The sequence below is a fragment of the Pinus tabuliformis genome, chromosome 1_1 (assembly GCF_031772625.1).
Source record: "Pinus tabuliformis cultivar Carrire ecotype Pingquan chromosome 1_1, CPIR1, whole genome shotgun sequence".
NCBI lineage: Eukaryota > Viridiplantae > Streptophyta > Pinopsida > Pinales > Pinaceae > Pinus > Pinus tabuliformis.
Genome location: NC_142297.1, coordinates 740,758,155 through 740,777,066, shown reverse-complemented (window position 1 = coordinate 740,777,066; position 18,912 = coordinate 740,758,155). Strand labels below are relative to the sequence as shown.

The following is an 18,912-nucleotide window of genomic DNA, read 5'->3' as shown; positions in this document are numbered from 1 at the left end:
ATGATCTCTCTTTGATGCTCTTATCACCAACACCCTACTTATGGGATGCAAAATCAATAGACAAATTAATGTAGAGAGAATATGTAAAACAATTAAATAAAATACAAATAGTATACAAGAAATCAAATCAAGTGATGTGGATAAACCCTATCACTCACTCAGTTTAGAAAAAGCTTTCAAGTAACTAATATAAAATCAATGAAACACTATTTGAAAAGATTTAAAATTTTAAATGATTTCTTGTATACAAACTATGTCCAGATGAATCCCTGTAAGTCACTTCTTCGTGAGATAAACTATGAAAATCTAAATAACAAATCAGAGTTCCTTTGAAGGTGCTTTGAGAGTGGGCTCGTTTCCTAAAGACTTCCCTTCACGCTTGATCCAAAAATAATTCTTTTGCAATATTTCAGTTACACATTAGTTCATATATATTTTGATAAACAAACAATTTATTAAAACTTCCAGAAATTTGTTTGAAAATAATCTAGAACTTCTAATATCTAGAGTCTACTCTTAAATCAAATGTTAATACAATATAGCTTTGCACTAGCAATTATATGGGAAATAAAATAACTCAAAGCATAGAAAAAATTATACCAATAGTTCACAATGCCCTATATTCCAAAGGAATAACACCTATGAATAAACTTTCAAAGTCTTTTTATTGATATTCTTGAAAAGTGTACAAAATAGCAACGTTTTCGCAAGCACAATAGCTAGTAAACAATGGATACATAGTGAGTTCCCATGGCTCTCTTATATAGAAGTTTGGGAGCCAATCCTAAAGCAAATGGTAACAATCTCAAAGAAAATGGGTGACAATCCCAAAACACTTTCATGAAAATTCGAATTTCTTAAGTGACATCAAGAATCCCTCAAGCAAAATCGAATTCCATGATGAAATGACAAGCGTAGAAGGGTAGGGACCTATGTGGAGACAATTTCCCACAAAATCCTCTGCCAAATATTCTCTCAGATCCTCTCAAATGTGCATTAACTCTACAAATTCGAATTTTCCAAATAAGGAGCTTCTACAAGCACAAATTTATTAATGGTTTATTTTATTTTAATAAATCTTTATTTTTATATAATTTGACCTAGTCAAAATGCTTAGATGACATAATATAATAAGTTATTACATCTCTTCCATACTGAGTTGGAAAGTGTCTCTCATTGCCAAGATATATATATATATATATATATATGAAATGATTTTTGGGCATATTGTATCGATGAGCAATGGTATTGTAACAAAGCATGTTTACAAAATAATAATATTCATGATAAAGTGGTGTTGAATATGGATGGTTAAAATTGTTAAAGAAAAAATTATATTGTAAGTATTTAGTTTTTATATTTTTATGAAATTTAAATATGATTACAAATTATCTTTTTTATTTATATGTCAAAATGAATTTTAATTTATAGCTACTATTTATATCATATATGTATTTTCAAATGATACAAATGTGATAAAGAGTTTAGATAATTGTAACAAAGCCTATTTACAAGTTAATAATATATATGGTAAAATAAGTTGAATATCCATAATTAAAAATATTGTTATATTATAAATTTACTGTAAGTATTAAAGTTTTTATATGCTTAATCATTAAATTTAAAAATCGTTATAAAATTATTATTTTAATTTATAATGTAGAATATATCTTAACTTATAGCTACTACCTATATGTTATATATTTTTATGTGATATGTATATTATGATTTTCTTTTATCTAAAAAATTATTCATAATTTTATTAATAAAAACAAAATTACAATATAATAAATTGAATTTTATTATTTTTATTTTTTTATAAATATTACATTTTCTTATACTACCCTTTATATTACTTTCAACATTTTATTATTATTTAATTAAACCCATTTATAAATATTTAAAATAATCTATATTTTATAAATTTAATATATTTACATCTGCTCATATTCTTTATATTAAGTTTAAAATACCTCTCACCACAATTATGTTAACATAAATTTAAATTTAAGTTAAAATTATATATACATATATAGTTTAGATTTATATTAATTTAATTTATATATCAATATTTATTAGACGTCAAAAAAATTCCAAACTAATCCATGACACTCCCAGAAATGCAATCCAACAGATGCAACCTCGAAAAAGGTAGTTCAATAAACAAATGATATTAACCTTTACCAGAGAAAACATAAATCACGGAAATGCCCCACGTGATATAAAAAGTCTGGAAATATCAAACCCTCGGCTCTTCTGGTCGTCGTCGTCTCTGTCTGCAGTCGATAGCAAGAGCGACCACTCACTTATCAAACTCTTCAAATATATTGCTTCTTCTATCTCACTATGTTTATTTACATACATCATTGCATTTATAATTCTGAATTTTTGTGGATGGTAAATTTGAGGAATATTTGGAAATCTCACCGTCATAAGAGGCGTCAAAGGAGAGGATGCCCCATCTGTAAGTCTCCCCATAATTTGTAGATAACATAGTCGCCCAAATATAGTAAAATCCGCCTCCTCAATTGGGATCAAATGGTGTTCCATACCGGGCAGCGCCTCCACATTTGGACACGGGCTGACGTAGAGATATTGAAGCTTGGCCAGACGAGAAAGCCCTTTTATTCCTCTCAATTCGAAAGACTCCACAAAGAACATATATCGAAGATTCGGGCAAAAACCTTCGTGAAAGCATACATCTGATATTTTTGTGCGTGCCAGCACTAGCGTTTTGAGCTTAAGCATGCATTTGTCATCACTGAAGTCCAATTCTCCTCCAGCCTTTTTAAATGGAAGTTCCCGCAGCGGACAATCTTCGATTATTAAAATTTCCAGATTCTTCATCCCCAGAATATCTCGTGGTAAATATTCTATCCCACATCTGCAAATTTTCAACTCTATCAATTGACTAACCAGTCCAAATGAATCCGGCCAGCATTTAAATTTCGAGCAGTTGAAGAGAAACAATTCCTTCAAGCTTTTGAGGCAACCGAACAATGTTGGCAGCATTTCCAACAAAGGCTCCCCTCCTAATTCCAGAGCTTCCAATTTGCATATGTCTCCAATACCGCTTGGCAATTTCGATAACTTCGTTTTACACACATCTAATGTTTTCAAGGACCGTTGATATGCGATTTGTGATGGCAATTCTTTGACATTGCTACAACCTGAAAGATCTATGTGTTCCAGGGTGATAATATTTCCAAATGCTCCATTGGAGATGACCAAACTGCAGCAATCTCTCAACACTAGATGCCTGAGTCGAGTTAAATTCCCAAATGAGTTTGGAAGCATCTGCAAACTCAAAGCACCAGACAAATCAATGTGCTCGAGGTTTCTTAAGGTACCCAAGGAATCAGGAAGCGACACCATTTCTGAGCAGCATCTTAACTCGAGGTATTTCAACGATGGCAGATCGCAAAATTCTTCTGGCATGGTTTTGAATAGTGCATGAAATATGCCAATCTTTTCTAGGTGTTTCAGCTGCCCTATGGATTTAGGAAAGCTTAAAAGGGGAGCGCAGATATTTAACTCTCGCAGTTGGAGAGGGGCCTGCAATTTACACGTTTCAACTATCACAAGGACGTTTTAACCATAACTTTCGCATTACAAAATGAAATGGAATTAGGAAAAAAAACATACCTGAGATTCATGTTGCCACAATAATTTTAAATTTTCCCCTGCAACATCTAAAACTCTCAAACTCTCCATTGGAATCCAAGAAGGTAGGCAAGAGTATCCACAATTATACCAGCGGAGCCACATGAGTTGTGGTGACTGCGCCCTCCTCAATATGCGTTCTAAATAACGCTCTTTAGTTGCAACAAGTTGCAAATTCGAAATACCACGAAGATTGAAATTACCGAACAGATACCTCAGACAGTTCCCCAGTACCTCTTCACTCCATCTTTTGTACCATGACATTTCTGAACACTCCATTATAATTTGCGAATCCTCTGTGAGATCTGCCCGATTGACCATCTTAATGCCGCGAACTTCAGCTATTACCTGTTACTTCGAAAAATGTATCCACGCCACAGATCTATCATAGTCTTGAATAAAAAAACCTTCAAATTTTTATTTAAACTAAAACAAAGGAAACAACCCTAAAGATTCGTCTTCAAACCCAAAACAAAGGTGTGAATGTTTGAAATACTTACACGGGATGATCGTTCCAACAAATCGTCAATGTTGTTAGTCGTGTGATGCGAAAGACCACGGGGCATGATTTCTTCCTCCTCAGCAATGCTTATTCCCAAATCCCTAACATGATCATGCATTTGTATCTTATATTTACTGTCCGTTTTAAAGAGGCACTTGTTCTCTATATTTCGAAGCCCCACGGAACCCCAAATTCTTGCGGCAGTATCTCTGTCCTCTCCTATAAAAAAGCAGCAAACATTCAAGAATATTTGTCGCTCCTCTGGATCAAGTGAATCGTAGCTGATTCTAAGTCTTTTTTGTATCTCGGGAGGTAGGCGGTGAAGCCGATTCAATGTCTCTTCCCAGTAAGATGTTTCATTTTCTCCAAAGAGAAGCGCACCAAATACTTTTAATGACAGCGGCAATCCATCGCAGGCTGTTATAAACTGATATGCCAGATCTGCAAATTCTGGTTGTGGATGTGGTTGACCAAAGGCGTGAAAGCAGAAAAGCTCTTTGGAGTGCTGTCTGTTTAGTCCCTTTAGCTCATAAATTGATGCCTCTGCGATTTTTGCTTTCTTGAGGACTTTCTTGTCGCGAGAGGTAATCAGAATCAAGCTATTGGGGTTTACAATATCTTTAATTGGCAAAAAGGCTTCCAGTTGGAAGGCTTCATCTACGTCATCTAAAATGATGAGAATGTGAGAGGAAGAAAGATGCCTTACAAGCATGCCTGTGCCTTCGTGAATGTTGTCGATTGGCAGATCCAATCCAGTCAACTGCTTAAGGAGTTTCCTCTGCAAAGAAGGCAGAGAACCCTTAGCTGTGTTTTCTCGGACCTCGTACAAAAAGCCTGATCTATTGTAATTTGACCTCCTCTTGCTGAAGAATTCTGTGGCCAGCGTTGTCTTACCAACACCACCTGCACCCACGATCCCGAAAACCTTGGTTTTCTCTGGCCATAACACCGTGCTTTCAAATTTTTCTAATTTTTCTTTCAGCCCAACTGGGTGTTCGGCAACATACTTCAATGGGGTTTTGTCGCATACTTTGGACACCCATCGCAACACATCATCCAAAAGTTGCTCCACGTTGCTGAATATCAGGTTATAGAAGAAAAAAGTGAGAAGCGCCTACAGAAATCTATGACTCCAATAAATTAAAAAGGTAAATGGGAAAGGGAGAAAGGCTCCACGTTGCTGAATATCAGGTTATAGAAGAAAAAAGTGAGAAGCGCCTACAGAAATCTATGACTCCAATAAATTAAAAAGGTAAATGGGAAAGGGAGAAAGGCAGAGGTCAGATGCAGGTACTCACCCATTAAACGCCTCCAAATCGAGACCACTTATTTCTGCAGCCTCAGAAAGAGCGCCTCTCCACTTCTGAATGGCATTGAAGTCGAATCGCTGCTTCTTTTCGTGATCGCTTAGGGCTTCAGCATACGGTCCTTTAGTGGTCCACCGGAGCTCCGAAGGCTTGACACCATAAAAGATAGGAATAATTGTAACCTCATTCGGCCTCGACTGAAATGCATTCAACATGTGCAACAGTTCGTCTAGACACCATTTTGATTCGGCATAAGTCGATGAGAAAATGGCGATGTGGATGAAGGAGGTTTCGATTGCGTGTAGTATTTGAGGAGTAATATTTTGCCCAACTTCCAGTTCCGGTTTGTCCAGAAAAACTCGCAGTCCACGGGAATTAAGACTACGGTATAGATCTGTGGCGAAGGTGGTCTTTACGTCAGGGCCACGATGATTGATAAAAACATCGTGGCTGTTATAAGAAATCAGGGAAGAACACGAGGCCATGGAGGAGGAAGAAGCACCAGAAGCATTGCCCCGGTTGCGCATTGTTTTGTCTGCCATTGGAATGGGGATTTGGATGAATGGGATAGACAGAAAGATAAAATCGTTATAAGAGTAACAAAAAGAGGAAGGGCAGGAAGGTAGACCAGAGGAGCGGAAACTGTAGGCAGCGTGAAGCAAGAGAGTTTGTGAGCAATGTCGATACACTGTGGTTGTCACAGCTAACACTTTGGCACCATCCGCCACTTGATATTCAAGATTCGCTTCCCACAAAAAGACTAAAAAACAATATTTGGCATATGGTCAAGCTGCACCGTCAATTATAACATTTATATTTTATTAAATATTTTGTAAATATTAGTCACTAGATACTTATATTTTACTAAACAATTTAGTAAATATTGGGATTTTTTTCCAATTGAATTATAATTTTAATTAAATTGTTAGTAATACATGAAAATTTTTATTATAATTGTTAATAATACATGAAAAACTTGTTTTTACAAGATAACGATTTAAGCTAATGATTCAAAATTACAAGTATTTAGAAAAAAAGGGATTTTAAATTATTTTAGATAGTTAAATTTTATTTATATAATATAATATAATATAATGTTGTAGTAATCTGAAAAGAGAGTTTATAATTTAACAATAAAAATAAAATAGTGTAATAAATTTATTTTTTTTAATTATAATATTTCATTATTTAAATTATATTTTTAAATATAAAAACATTTATATTATTATGTAAATTTAATAACTTCAAACTATAACGTTTCCACCCATGATAAAAAAATATATATTATTTAAACTACTGCTTCAGCAACAGCTTCAAGCATTAAGGTTTATATAAAAGTTCATCGACTAAAAAGATGTCCAAAGCCAATAATACAGTCCACTGTCCACATACGATATTTACAGGTATAGTGGAATGATATTGACAACTGCCAAAAATACAGGTTCATTTGAATAACATATGCATTATTTGGCAGGTTCAATTGACTGACAAATTCACGGACTGACTTCGATCGCTGATTATTTATTATAAAATTAATTTTCCATCGAAAAAGTAAAGAGGAGGTCCCAAGCCTTTAGTTCTATCCGTATGGTAGGAGCACTAGAGGACATTTGACAGTGATATTACATGATATTCTATGGTACAGCAGATCTTTTGGTGAATGATGTGTTGTAAAATTCTAAATTATTTGGTCAATTTTAAATTATTGTCATAAAACTTATTTACGAAGTGACTCTATTCAAATCAATGATAAAAGTCTAGTCTTGTTTGATTTAAGAAAAGTTATTTTCTTAAATTGAAAAAGTTCTAACATTAGGCATTTCATGCATTATTGAAAAAGTTTTAACATTATGCATTTCATGCGTTCTTGCAGTTTCGTTTTCCTTTATTCTTTTCAAACCGACCAACACGTGAAGAGGGACCACCCCAGGCAACACCATGGACAATGTTTGGAATTTAATACCATATCCCTCATTTGTAGAGAGATTCATGTTTATTGGTGACGGGGCTGATAGGTTACGACAGTTTTTTCGAGGGTATTATTTTATGGTGTAGTTTAAATTAGAGATAAATAGTTTTTTTGGTCGTAAAACCATTTTAAAAATATATATATATATATATATATATATATATATATATTTAAATATATTTTTGAATGTTTAAATAGATTGTTTCTCTAAAAACTCTCTCTGATATTAATTATATAGATTAAACAATTTAAATTTAAATTTAAAAAAAAAATTGCCAAATTTTTCATTTATAAATTAAACTATGCTTTATTTTATTAATAAATATTAATTATATATAAAAAGTAATATTTTATTAGTAAGTATTAGTTTTTATATAATTAGTTAATTTTTTATTAAATAAAAATAATAATAATAACACAATAAACAAATCATCAATTTACTGCTATAGTAATTAATATTTGCCTCCATTGCTTTAATATTTGTATTTTAAAATTCTTTAACATACACCACTCAGCGTATGCCAATTATACTCATATTATCCACTCTTTAATCTTTTGCATTTTTATGTCTTAAGACTTTGCATTTTTGGATTAACTTTATTCTTGTACTATGTTATGCTCGATAATTTGTTAGACAATTGCACTAGTTTCCATAAAGTATGAAAATCTCTGATATATTCTCTTCAAAGCTTATTCATTTCAATGTCTTAAGACTTTTCAATTTTGGATTAACTCTATTCTTGTACTATGTTCTGCTCGATAATTTGTTAGACAATTGCACTATTTTCCACGAAGTATGAAAATCTCTGATATAATCTCTTCAAAGCTTATTCATTTCAAGCTACCACTGTACCATTCAAGGGTTGTCTGAGAATGTTGCACAACCTAAACACCTTTCCTCCTACCACCCTCCACATTTAAAAGTTGATCACTACTGCCTGCCATACCTAAATAATATCTTCACATATCTTCAATGAATTGAATTTAATCCAATTGCCTACCATTTTCCTTTTGAATTTCGTTTGGCACCAAGAATATCAGTTGTTAATCATGGTTTCGTTCAACCTAACTTGTGTTTTCGTGGGTTGCCTAAAAAATGCTCCATTTACTCAAGTGCATGTAGACATCCTTTGCCCCATCTCCCATGGTATGGATTCAACACCACATCCTAAGCCATTTCATCTCTGATTGCTACCAAATATGTTGATTACCTTACTATTAACATTATTTTCTTTTCGCATATCCAAGGCTTTGCAAACGAGAATATGATGCTGCAAAAAATCATTTGTCATGCACATCTACTCGAATTATAACAGATCCTATTTTTTATGGTAAGTCGTAGTTCAGAAACTCTGGTGGGATGCGTCTTCATGAACCTGCAACAATAAGTGTAGATGGAAAGGCAATAATATCATGTTGCATAGATCCTTCTTAACTTTTTAACCATGGATTTTATCAAGCACAACATGAGCATAGTAATGATAAAACTTGTTGAGTTGAGCAGCGAAAGCATAACTTGTAAATAAATTGAAATTGTAGAAAATAATGCCAAATAATCAAGATAGCAGAATAATCAAACACAAAGATTGGCACAATGCTTTACATGGTAAAAAATCCTTGTGATGGAAACATCCATGGGCAATGATAATCGTTATTCTTACTATTCAAGGGAGATTTACAACAATCAACTCACAGGCATACATTATCCAACCATTCAACCCACTCTCCATTCATTTTATGTTTTCATATTTCCTTTATAGGCTTACATGGATAAATATCAACCTGTCAATTTTTTATAAATTTGTCCACAACTTTTAAAGCAGATACATAATAAACTTTTTACCAAAAAAAATATTTTATATTTTTTTTTTTCCAAAAAACTTAGATTATTAAAAACAACCCAAACCGAAGGAACCAATCTTAGCTATTATCCCAAGAATATATGGAAATAGTTGACAACTTCTAACAATCTCTTCCTTGACAACAATTTACCTGATATATCATGTGTAAATTATTCATCACCTTCCTTGCAAGCCAAGAGAAGCTAGGCACCATTTTAGCTTCTCTGACAAGATTGGTTTTGTGAACATGTCTATGCAATTTTTCGTTGTATGGACCCTTTCTAGAGCCACCACTCCACTTTCATCAATAACATGTCTTACAAAATGGTATTTAATAGGTAGATGTTTTTTCTTACTATGATACGATGGATTCCTTTCCAAATGAATAGCACTTTGACTATCATAAAATACTTTCACCTTGTCCTGCACCCTTCCAAACTCACCTAGCAAAACTTTTAACCAAATTGCCTCTTTGAAAGCATGTGAGACAACTATGTATTCTGCCTTAGTAGTGGATAAAGCAACTATGTTATGAAGCTTTGACATCCAACTAACAACTCCACCTGCAAGAGTAAGAACATATTGAGAATTGGATCTCCTCTTGTCCAAGTCACTTACAAAATATGAATCAACATAACCACAGAATAAATCACTAGTACCATTATAGGTGATACAGTAATTACTTGTGCCTTTAAGATACTGAAGCACCCATTTCATTGTTGCCCAATGCTATTTACCTGGATTTTCCATGTATCTACTGACAACACCAATTGCATGTGAAATATCTAGCCTTGTACTAACCATCGCATACATTAAGCATCCTACTAGATTAGGATATGGTACCCAAGTCATATACTCCTTTTCTTCATCATTACTAGGACACAAACCTAAAGAAAGCTTGAAATGGGAAGTTAAAGGGATTTGAACAAGTTTCCCATTATTCATACTGAATCTCAGAAGTATTTTCTCCACATACTTTTGTTGTGATAACCACAACTTACCATTTTTCATGTCTCTGTAAATCTCCATGCCCAAGATTTGTTTTGTTGTTCCAAGATCCTTCATTTCGAAAGTCCTAGCTAACTGAGCCTTTAACCTATTGATCTCAACCATGTTGCTTGATATAAGCATATCATCAACATATAACCCCAAAATAATGAATATGCCATTTTCCAACTTTTGAAAGTAAACACAATGCTAATACTCACTTCTGGTAAAATTGTAGCTCATCATAAAGGAATCAAACTTCTTGTACCATTGCCTAGGAGATTGCTTCAGGCCATACAATGACTTCTTGAGTTTCCAAACAAACCTCTTGTTGTGATTTTGAGCAAACCCTTAATATGGTTGTTCCATATATATATCCTCATCCAAATCTCCATGTAATAATGTTGTTTTAGCATATAGTTGTTCTAACTCTAGATCAAGTAATGCAACTAATGCTAACACAATTCTAATTGAAACACACTTAATAACTGGTGAAAAAATCTCATGAAAATTAATACCTTCCCTTTGAGAATATCCATTTGCGACCAATATTTCTTTGTACTTCTGAACAATATCATCAACTCCTTTCTTCAATTTGTAAACCCACTTGCAACCGACAACCTTCCTGCCCTTAGGAAGTTCCACCAGATCCCATGTCTTATTTCTTTGTAAGGAATCTATTTCCTCTTTCATTACTACTTTCCATTTATTGCTATCAAATACTTCCATTGCTTCATGATAACAACTATGTTATCCATCATTAGAACTTAAAGCAACAGATGTAGCAAAATCATCATACCTTTTAGGAAAAGGTCTGATCCTTGTAGACCTTTGTACAATTTGTTGTGGAATTTCCTCAGTTTCCTGAGAATTTTCTGTATCCTCATCTACTTCTGTAGGAGTTTCTTCATGAACATCTTCATGATCCTCCTCCCTTGAAGATGATTTCCGTTTAAACTTGTTGAATATGTGGTACTTTTGTCTGATTCATTTCACCATCTACATATGATTTTATGAGTGATGATTCATCAAATCTGACATCTATGTTAATGATAATTTTGTGGGTAGTATGATCCCACAATCTATATCCCTTAACTCCATCACCATACCCAACAAATATTAGTCTTTCTTAATTTTGGATCTAACTTAGAACATTGATTCTTTGGAATAAGAGCATAGGCATCACAATCAAAAACTTTAAGATTTGAATAATCACAAGGTTGAAATGTCCGTACCTCTTCCGAAATCTTACAACTAATTTCAATTGATGGTGACTGATTTACCAAATAACACGTTGTAACAACTTATTTTTCCCATAATTCATGTTACAACTTGGAATTACTAAGCATACTCCATGCTCTCTCTAGAAGAGTCCTATTCATGCATTTAGCAACACCATTTTGCTGAGTATAAACCGTGGTTTTATGTCTTTTGATCCCAACTTCCTTGCAATAATTTTCAAATTCCTTTGAAGTAAAATCGGTTCCATTGTCAATTCTCAAACACTGAATTGACCTGCTAGTGCTCTTTTCAACTAAATCTCTATACTGCTTAAAAGCATCAAATACATCAACTTTTCTTTTCAGTAAATATATCCATGCCTTTCTAGAGTAATCATCTATAAATGTTACAAAATATGACAATCCTCCAAAAGAGACTTCATGAGATGGTCCCCAAAGATATGAATGGATGTAATCAAGGATGCCTTTACTAACATGTTTTCCTATTTTAAATTTATGTCTAGATTGTTTTCCATAAATAGAATGCTCATAGAAATTCAAATTCAAAGATTTCAATCTTGGAAGTAACTTACGATCAACCAATACCTTCGACCTTTTCTCGCTCATATGACCCAAGCACTGATTCCATAAACGAGTAGAGTCACTTGCACCTTCAAATGGTACTATTGCATGATATGTTTTTGTCCTTCCTTCAAGATTATAAAGGTTCCCAAACATATTAGCCTTCATGACTACCAAGATGCCTTTCGTCACCTTCATAACTCCACCTTGAACTATACATTTATAACCAGTGAAATATGGCACTCCCAAAGATATTAAGTTCTTTCTAAGCTCATGCATATGACTCACCTCTGTTAACATTCTAATAGTACCATCATACATTTTAATCTTGATACTACCAATCCTAATAGTTTTGTATGTAATATCATTACCCATGAAAACCACACCATCGTCAATAGATTGGTATGACGAGAACCAATTCCTATGAACACACATATGATGGGAAGCACCAGAATCTAGCAACCAATTATGATGATGTTGAGAAATAGTAGAAGTGGACAATACCTCATCAACAATACCCGCACTAGTTTCAATTGAATTAGCTTCTTTGTAGAGTCCTTTTTAACATCGTGTTCCCTTCTTTTCCAACAATCCTCCTTAAGATACCCTGATTTGTTACAATACTAACACTTTAACTTACTCTTCTTGCTTCTTGACTTCGATCTTGATGTGTCTCTCGAATTTTGATATTTTTCTTTTGATTGACCTCTTGCCACCATTGCTTCTGATGTTGAGGTTTCAAGACTAGATTTTTCCCGAGTTTCCTTAGACAACAAAGCTCCCACAACAATATCAAAATCGATGGTATCAGTAGAACTAAAATTGATAGAGGTTACAAAATGATCCCAAGACTTAGGAAGAGAACACAATAGGCAATTTCTTTGTCTTCCCCTTGGAGATTTACATCTACACTAGACAACTCACGTAAAAGAGTATTGAAATAATTCAAATGATCAGATATCTTTGTACCTTTCTTCATCCACAAATTGTATAATTGCCACTTCAAGTAGATTTTGTTTGTCAATGAATTTGTCATATAGAGACTTTCTAACTTGGTCCATAAGCCTGCAATCATTTTCTCTTCAAGGATGTTAAACGACACATCATCTGCCAAGCACAAACAAATAGAACTGAGGGATCTTGCACCCATGTCCTCCTAGTCGTCACTATCCATGCCCACGGGTTTCTTTGCCCTGCCCAACAATGCCTTTGCCACTCCTCGATGCACGAGCATATCCCAAATCTTAGCCTTCTATAGCTCAAAGCTATTACCCTCATTGAACTTTTCAATTTCAAACTTCGCATTCTGCGTCTTTACCATTAACACAAACTTTTTCTAAAAGATCTAATACCACTTGTTGAGTTGAGCAGCAAAAACATAACCTGCAAATAAATTGAAATTGTAGAAAATAATGGGGAATAAACAAGATAGCAGAATAATCAAACACATAGATTGACACAACGTTTTACGTGGTAAAACCCTCCCTGTGAGGGAAACATCCACGGGACAATGATAATCGGTATTCTTATTATTCAAGGGAGATTTACAACAACCAACTCACAAGTATACATTATCCAACCATTCAACCCTTATTATTGAAGGGAGATTCACAACAATCAACTCACAAGTATACATTATCCAACCATTCAACCCACTCTCCATTCGCTTTATGTTTTCATATCAGATTTTTTCCAAATCTGTCCACAACTTTTAACACAGTTACATAATAAACTTTTTACATAGAACAAAAAAAGCTTCTTTTATATATTTTTTTTCCAAAAAACTTAGATTAGAAAAAGAAAACCAAACCAAAAAAACCAATCTTAACTATTATCCCAAGAATATAAAGAAATACTTAGCAATTTCTAGCAATAACGCGATAATCAAACGTATAGTAATTCAATGTTTATTTGCTTTTGAGTAGCTGTTTATTTGCTTTTGAGTAACATTGTTGGGCTTTGGAGGTATCATCTTCTGTGTTTACAGGTGTTGGAAGAAGTTGTGGTAGACAACATTCGTGTGAAGCCTATAGATGCGGCTTTGGATAATTCCATAGGTTTCAAGTAACCCTCCATTGTAGAAAGAATGTCAAACATATTGGAAGTATAAGTTTGTTCTGTTATTTAGCATAACATATATGAGAGAAAGATTAGAGTTGATATAGACGTAGGATTATGATTTTTTTTCAAAGATCCACATCGTTTCAAAAGTAAACTAAATTGTCTACGCCACTTGCATCATGGAACTCTACTCAGGTGAAAAACACCTGGACCACTTGCTTAGTGGAAGTCTCAAGGGTTTTTTTGGGTTTTTTTTAATTGATGACTCGTATCCCATAATCCCATTTACTAATAGGAATTGGAATTTAGTAATGGAAGTTGGGAATTAAAATTTTCAAGGCAGACATGTCACACCATCCCATTTAGTAATGGGAATTGGAATTTTTACGAAAGGCATGTCATTAATGGGCATTTTTGTAATAAAGGCATGTGAAAAAGAGAAAGGAGTAATGTCTTTTGAAGTTTTTGGTTTTTTCGTTTAGTTGATATTTGAAGGCACCTCAGATATTTAACTTTTACCATTTCAAATATTAAATTTTATTTTAACGTATTTTTAGTTTAAATTGTCTTATCTAATGATGGTATATTTCACTTATTTTATTGAATAATTGTTTATATATTTGTTAATTTATTAGGTTGAGAGGTTCATTTTACAATAGAGTATGAGAGGATGTGTAATTTCTTCAATGGTCAATTTAGAGTTGACATATGTCTCTTAAAAAAAATACTTAAATGAAAAAACATTTTGGGCTATAGTAAAAACATAAATAATTATATATATTTGGTTAGTTTTGATTAAAAACATTATAAAATGTTAAAAATCACATTCTCATTGTTTCACTTGCACGCTTGAAATAATACATAAAATATTTTTATGCTTATCTTAAATAATTTAATTTTATATAACTTTCAAAGATAAAGTAATTAAAATTAAAGGTAAACTAATTTAGTTATTTCTTAATAAGAGGAAAATGTGTAACTCATTCAATTTTTAATATAAAATATTAATAATAATAATAATTTATTCAAAAATACAAGTTAAACAATGAAAAATTATACATGGTCTATATAGAGAGATGGATCTATCTTAATCATGGTTTTATCAAGCACCAAAAGGAATTAATTGTCTTGACGTATAAATCTTTTTTCAAATTTCCTGGCTCTCCGTAGATTGGTGGTTATGATGGATCTATACTGGTATTATTTCATTTAGCAATGGTATTTTTAATTTAAATCATATAATTTTATAATGGTTTTTCATTTATCTTATTTGGTAATTGTTTATACATTTTTATCACAAGCCGCGAAGACATTACAATAATATTCATTAAGGCATTATAGTTTATCATATCACTAGCAAGAATTTGAATTTAAGTAGGGAAGATAACAAATCATTTTTCTTAACCATTTTAGATAACGTCAATTGACTATATATATATATATATATATATATATATATATATTTACTATCTTTAATAATATTTTTAGTAGCAATGTCTTATCGCATTTAGTAGTGATATATTTTTATTTGGTATTTTTCATTTTAATTATCTCAATGGTATTTTAGTAATGATAATTTTCACTTATCTCATTTAGTTGTATTTTTTTTTAGTTAACGTAATTTTATTTCTTCATCTCATATATTTTTGCTATTTTTAAAAATGATATGTGAAAATATTAAATGGGTAATTTCAATTAGAAATTGTTTTTCTCCGAATGAAATTAAATTAAATTAAAAATTCAACAAAATGAAAATGAATCAATAAATTTTGCTCATGTTAGTGAATTCAATGGAAAAAATATTGGAACTACATTAAAATTTATTGTTCTTGTCAGCTCTGATAATGAAGAGACCCAGACTCTAAAAACATGGTTTGAAAAGGAAGTCTTAGCTACAACTTCTCCATCCCTAACTACAAGATATGCACCTTCTTCTTACCAACTACCTAAAAAATAACACTTGTATAGCTTTCCAACATCAATGTCTCTCAGACATTCACACTCTTTCATGTAAAGGTTGTAATGGATAAAATATGGATGGAGAGTTTTTATTATCTTTATTACCCTTCTATCATTGTGGGGAAACAATGCATGAAAAAACTCATTCCCAATAATGTAAACACATGGCATTGTCCAAAATGCAACATTGATGTAACTAACTATGATTTTAGATACTTACTTAAACTAGACATACAAGATCACACATAAGAGTTGCTTTCAACAATTATTGTTGGCTTGTTGGGCCTGACCCAGGTTCGGAGTTTAATTAGCCAAACAAATCCCTATACTACTGGCCCTTTCGGCAACAGTCCGCGGGGCACGGACTGAGGTCTCACCCGAAGTAGTATGGGAGGGTGCTAGAACCAGGTTTCTGCACCCTTGAGATGTTTGAGAGGTTCGACTGGTCCCACTGTTTGTCCCTGCGCGTAGGTCACTTCACACACTTCCCTGTTCCTCACGCCCTGATACACTGCCTTCGCGCAGCCCTAACCAGGGGTTGTGGAGCTTCCACGCTACTAGAGCCGCGCTCTGCGCTATTACCCGAGATCTTACTTATCTTCCTATACCAGTTAATTACCTCTACGTACTTGGATGTCTTACGTTATAATTATTTATACAAAACATTCATATAAGTTCGCGCAACAGATAAACAATATACTTGCAAATTATACCCAATCATATATTAAAATAGGAAAATATGCACATAAATATGGTAAACTTCTCTTTATTGATTCTTCCAATGGTTACAGACTCGACCTACCCTGCGCACTCAGCTGCAGGGGTTTGCGCACTCATCTGCGAACTACTAGGCCTCTGTGCACTCAGTTGTAGAGCCTTCCCCTACCCTACAACCCAAAGACACACTTTTCACTTTTACTCAATCACTTAGAATTCTCATGCTCTTGTGCCTTTCTCTACACTTAGAGCCTCGCTCTATTTATACAATCCCATGGTCCGCAGACCATGGGTAGGTCTATTAAGCCAACATTACATTACAAAACGAGGGCAGACAACCCTGTGACTCTATCATAACTTCAAAAAGATTTGGTCAAAACTTGGGCTTTAAGCCCCAAAACATGCCTTGGGGGGATTCCATGCCCAACAGGCCCCCAACACAAACATCATGACTCGCCCTCGAGTCACTCTGCCGGTGCGGAGATCTTCGCACGGAGTCCTTCCAACTCTGCTCGAACTGCTGCAAGGTTGGCAGCACACTGAGCTGCTGCCTGCTAGATCTGCTACATGCGTTGTTCTGAGACCGCAGTGTCGGAAGTTCTTCTCTGCATTTGTGCCTGTATCCCTTGCATGTGTGCGAGCTTGCCTTCAATTTCTGTTGTGATGGTGAAGGCCTCGTCGATCCAAGGCTGAACACGCGCCTTCAAGACTGCTTCCTTGTGTCGTGCTGCATCCACCTGTTCTTTCAATGCTTTGGCTTGTTGCATCCGTGCGAGCCTTTGAGTGAGGGCCACCATCTGCGTAGTTCCTTTGACGCTGTCATACTGTTGTTGGAGTTCTTTTGCCTCTGTCTCTAAGCGCTGGATGTTGGGGTCCTTCTGCAGATTTGTGAGGACCTCAAATGACTCTTCCAACATGCTGGTGCAGTCTCGCACTGCACTGCCAATCTCGTCCAATCCCGCTGTAATAGCGCTAGCGTGTTGTTCTCTGACTTCCAGAGGGGTGGACGGTTGCGTCTTTAACTGCATCTCGGCAATATGAAGGTTTAGTGCCAGCTGAACCTTTGTCATTTCCTCCCGCGCCTTGTGCACCCCTGCTGCTAGCCTGTGGATGCGTGCCTCTACTAGTGTGTCTGATGGGATGGCCAACTTCGGGATGATTTGGCAAGCTTCATCTAGTACCTGTACAAGCTGTTGATTCTACGACGCCACTTCATCACACTACAAGCTCAACTGTTCCATGTTGATTTTCTGCTCGTTGAGGACTTGCAGCACGCAGCTCTTCCTAGCCTGCAGTTCTACAATTATCCCATCCTACGGAACATATAAGGTCTCCCGCAGGGGTGCAACCATGTTGATGCCAAGACCTTTCAATAGGCTAACCATTGGCCTGTCGGCCTCATCTATTGTCAATAGTGCCCCTTTTGGCAGCACTACGGTATTCGACACCCGAGCGCGCAACATCTGTTTTGTTGTCGTTGTTTCGACTACGAGGCTGGTCGAAAGGGTACTAGCCAGAGGAGGGTGCACCTGCAACTCCTGCAGCTGTGCTCTAAGGGCCCCTAACACAATCTGGTTATCCTGCATAAAATTTTGGAGGGCCTCGGAGGTGACATCGCGCACTGTCTCACCAATGTCGTGAAAATCACCCTCGGTTAGGGTGATCGGGTCAATAGACAACTTCGATGCCTTGACCTTCTTGTGCGGCCATGTCCGCTCAGTTTGGTCCTAGCGCTTCAACTGTGTTGACGCGGTTTGCAGGTTCGCGCCTCCCTCTTCTTCCTCTGCTTCTTGCCCATGTGAATGAGACGTTTGGCCCTCGCGCGCCTTCGTGGGTGCCTCCTGTGCTGCTGCTACTGCGGCCTTTTCCTATTCAGTTACTGTCTATGCATCGTCCTTCGCCGCCTACGCTTCTGCTGCCGCTGCCTCCTTCCTTCTCTTTTTTGCCAATTGTGTGATGCATAGTTTGGCCTCTTCTTTCTTCCTCTGTGCCACCGAATTTTCTATCTCCGTGATGTCTAGAGTGCACCACTCCGGCGACCATGTCTCCAATAAGTTAAAGATGACATCGTCCGTGGCTACTAAGGGTAGCTTTCTCCATTGTT

General features: G+C 34.9%; 1 protein-coding gene across 1 annotated transcript; it reads right to left on the bottom strand.

Moving 5' to 3' along the window:
- Positions 1 to 2,199: 2,199 nt before the first annotated feature.
- LOC149216099 (TMV resistance protein N-like) lies at positions 2,200 to 18,394 on the bottom strand. Its single transcript, XM_089389826.1, has 6 exons — positions 18,191 to 18,394; positions 17,728 to 18,007; positions 5,464 to 6,232; positions 4,164 to 5,241; positions 3,646 to 4,011; positions 2,200 to 3,555 (listed from the first exon to the last, which is right to left on the bottom strand). The coding sequence occupies exons 1-6, from the start codon at positions 18,392 to 18,394 to the stop codon at positions 2,200 to 2,202; spliced, it is 4,053 nt and encodes a 1,350-aa protein (XP_089245952.1).
- Positions 18,395 to 18,912: the final 518 nt, after the last annotated feature.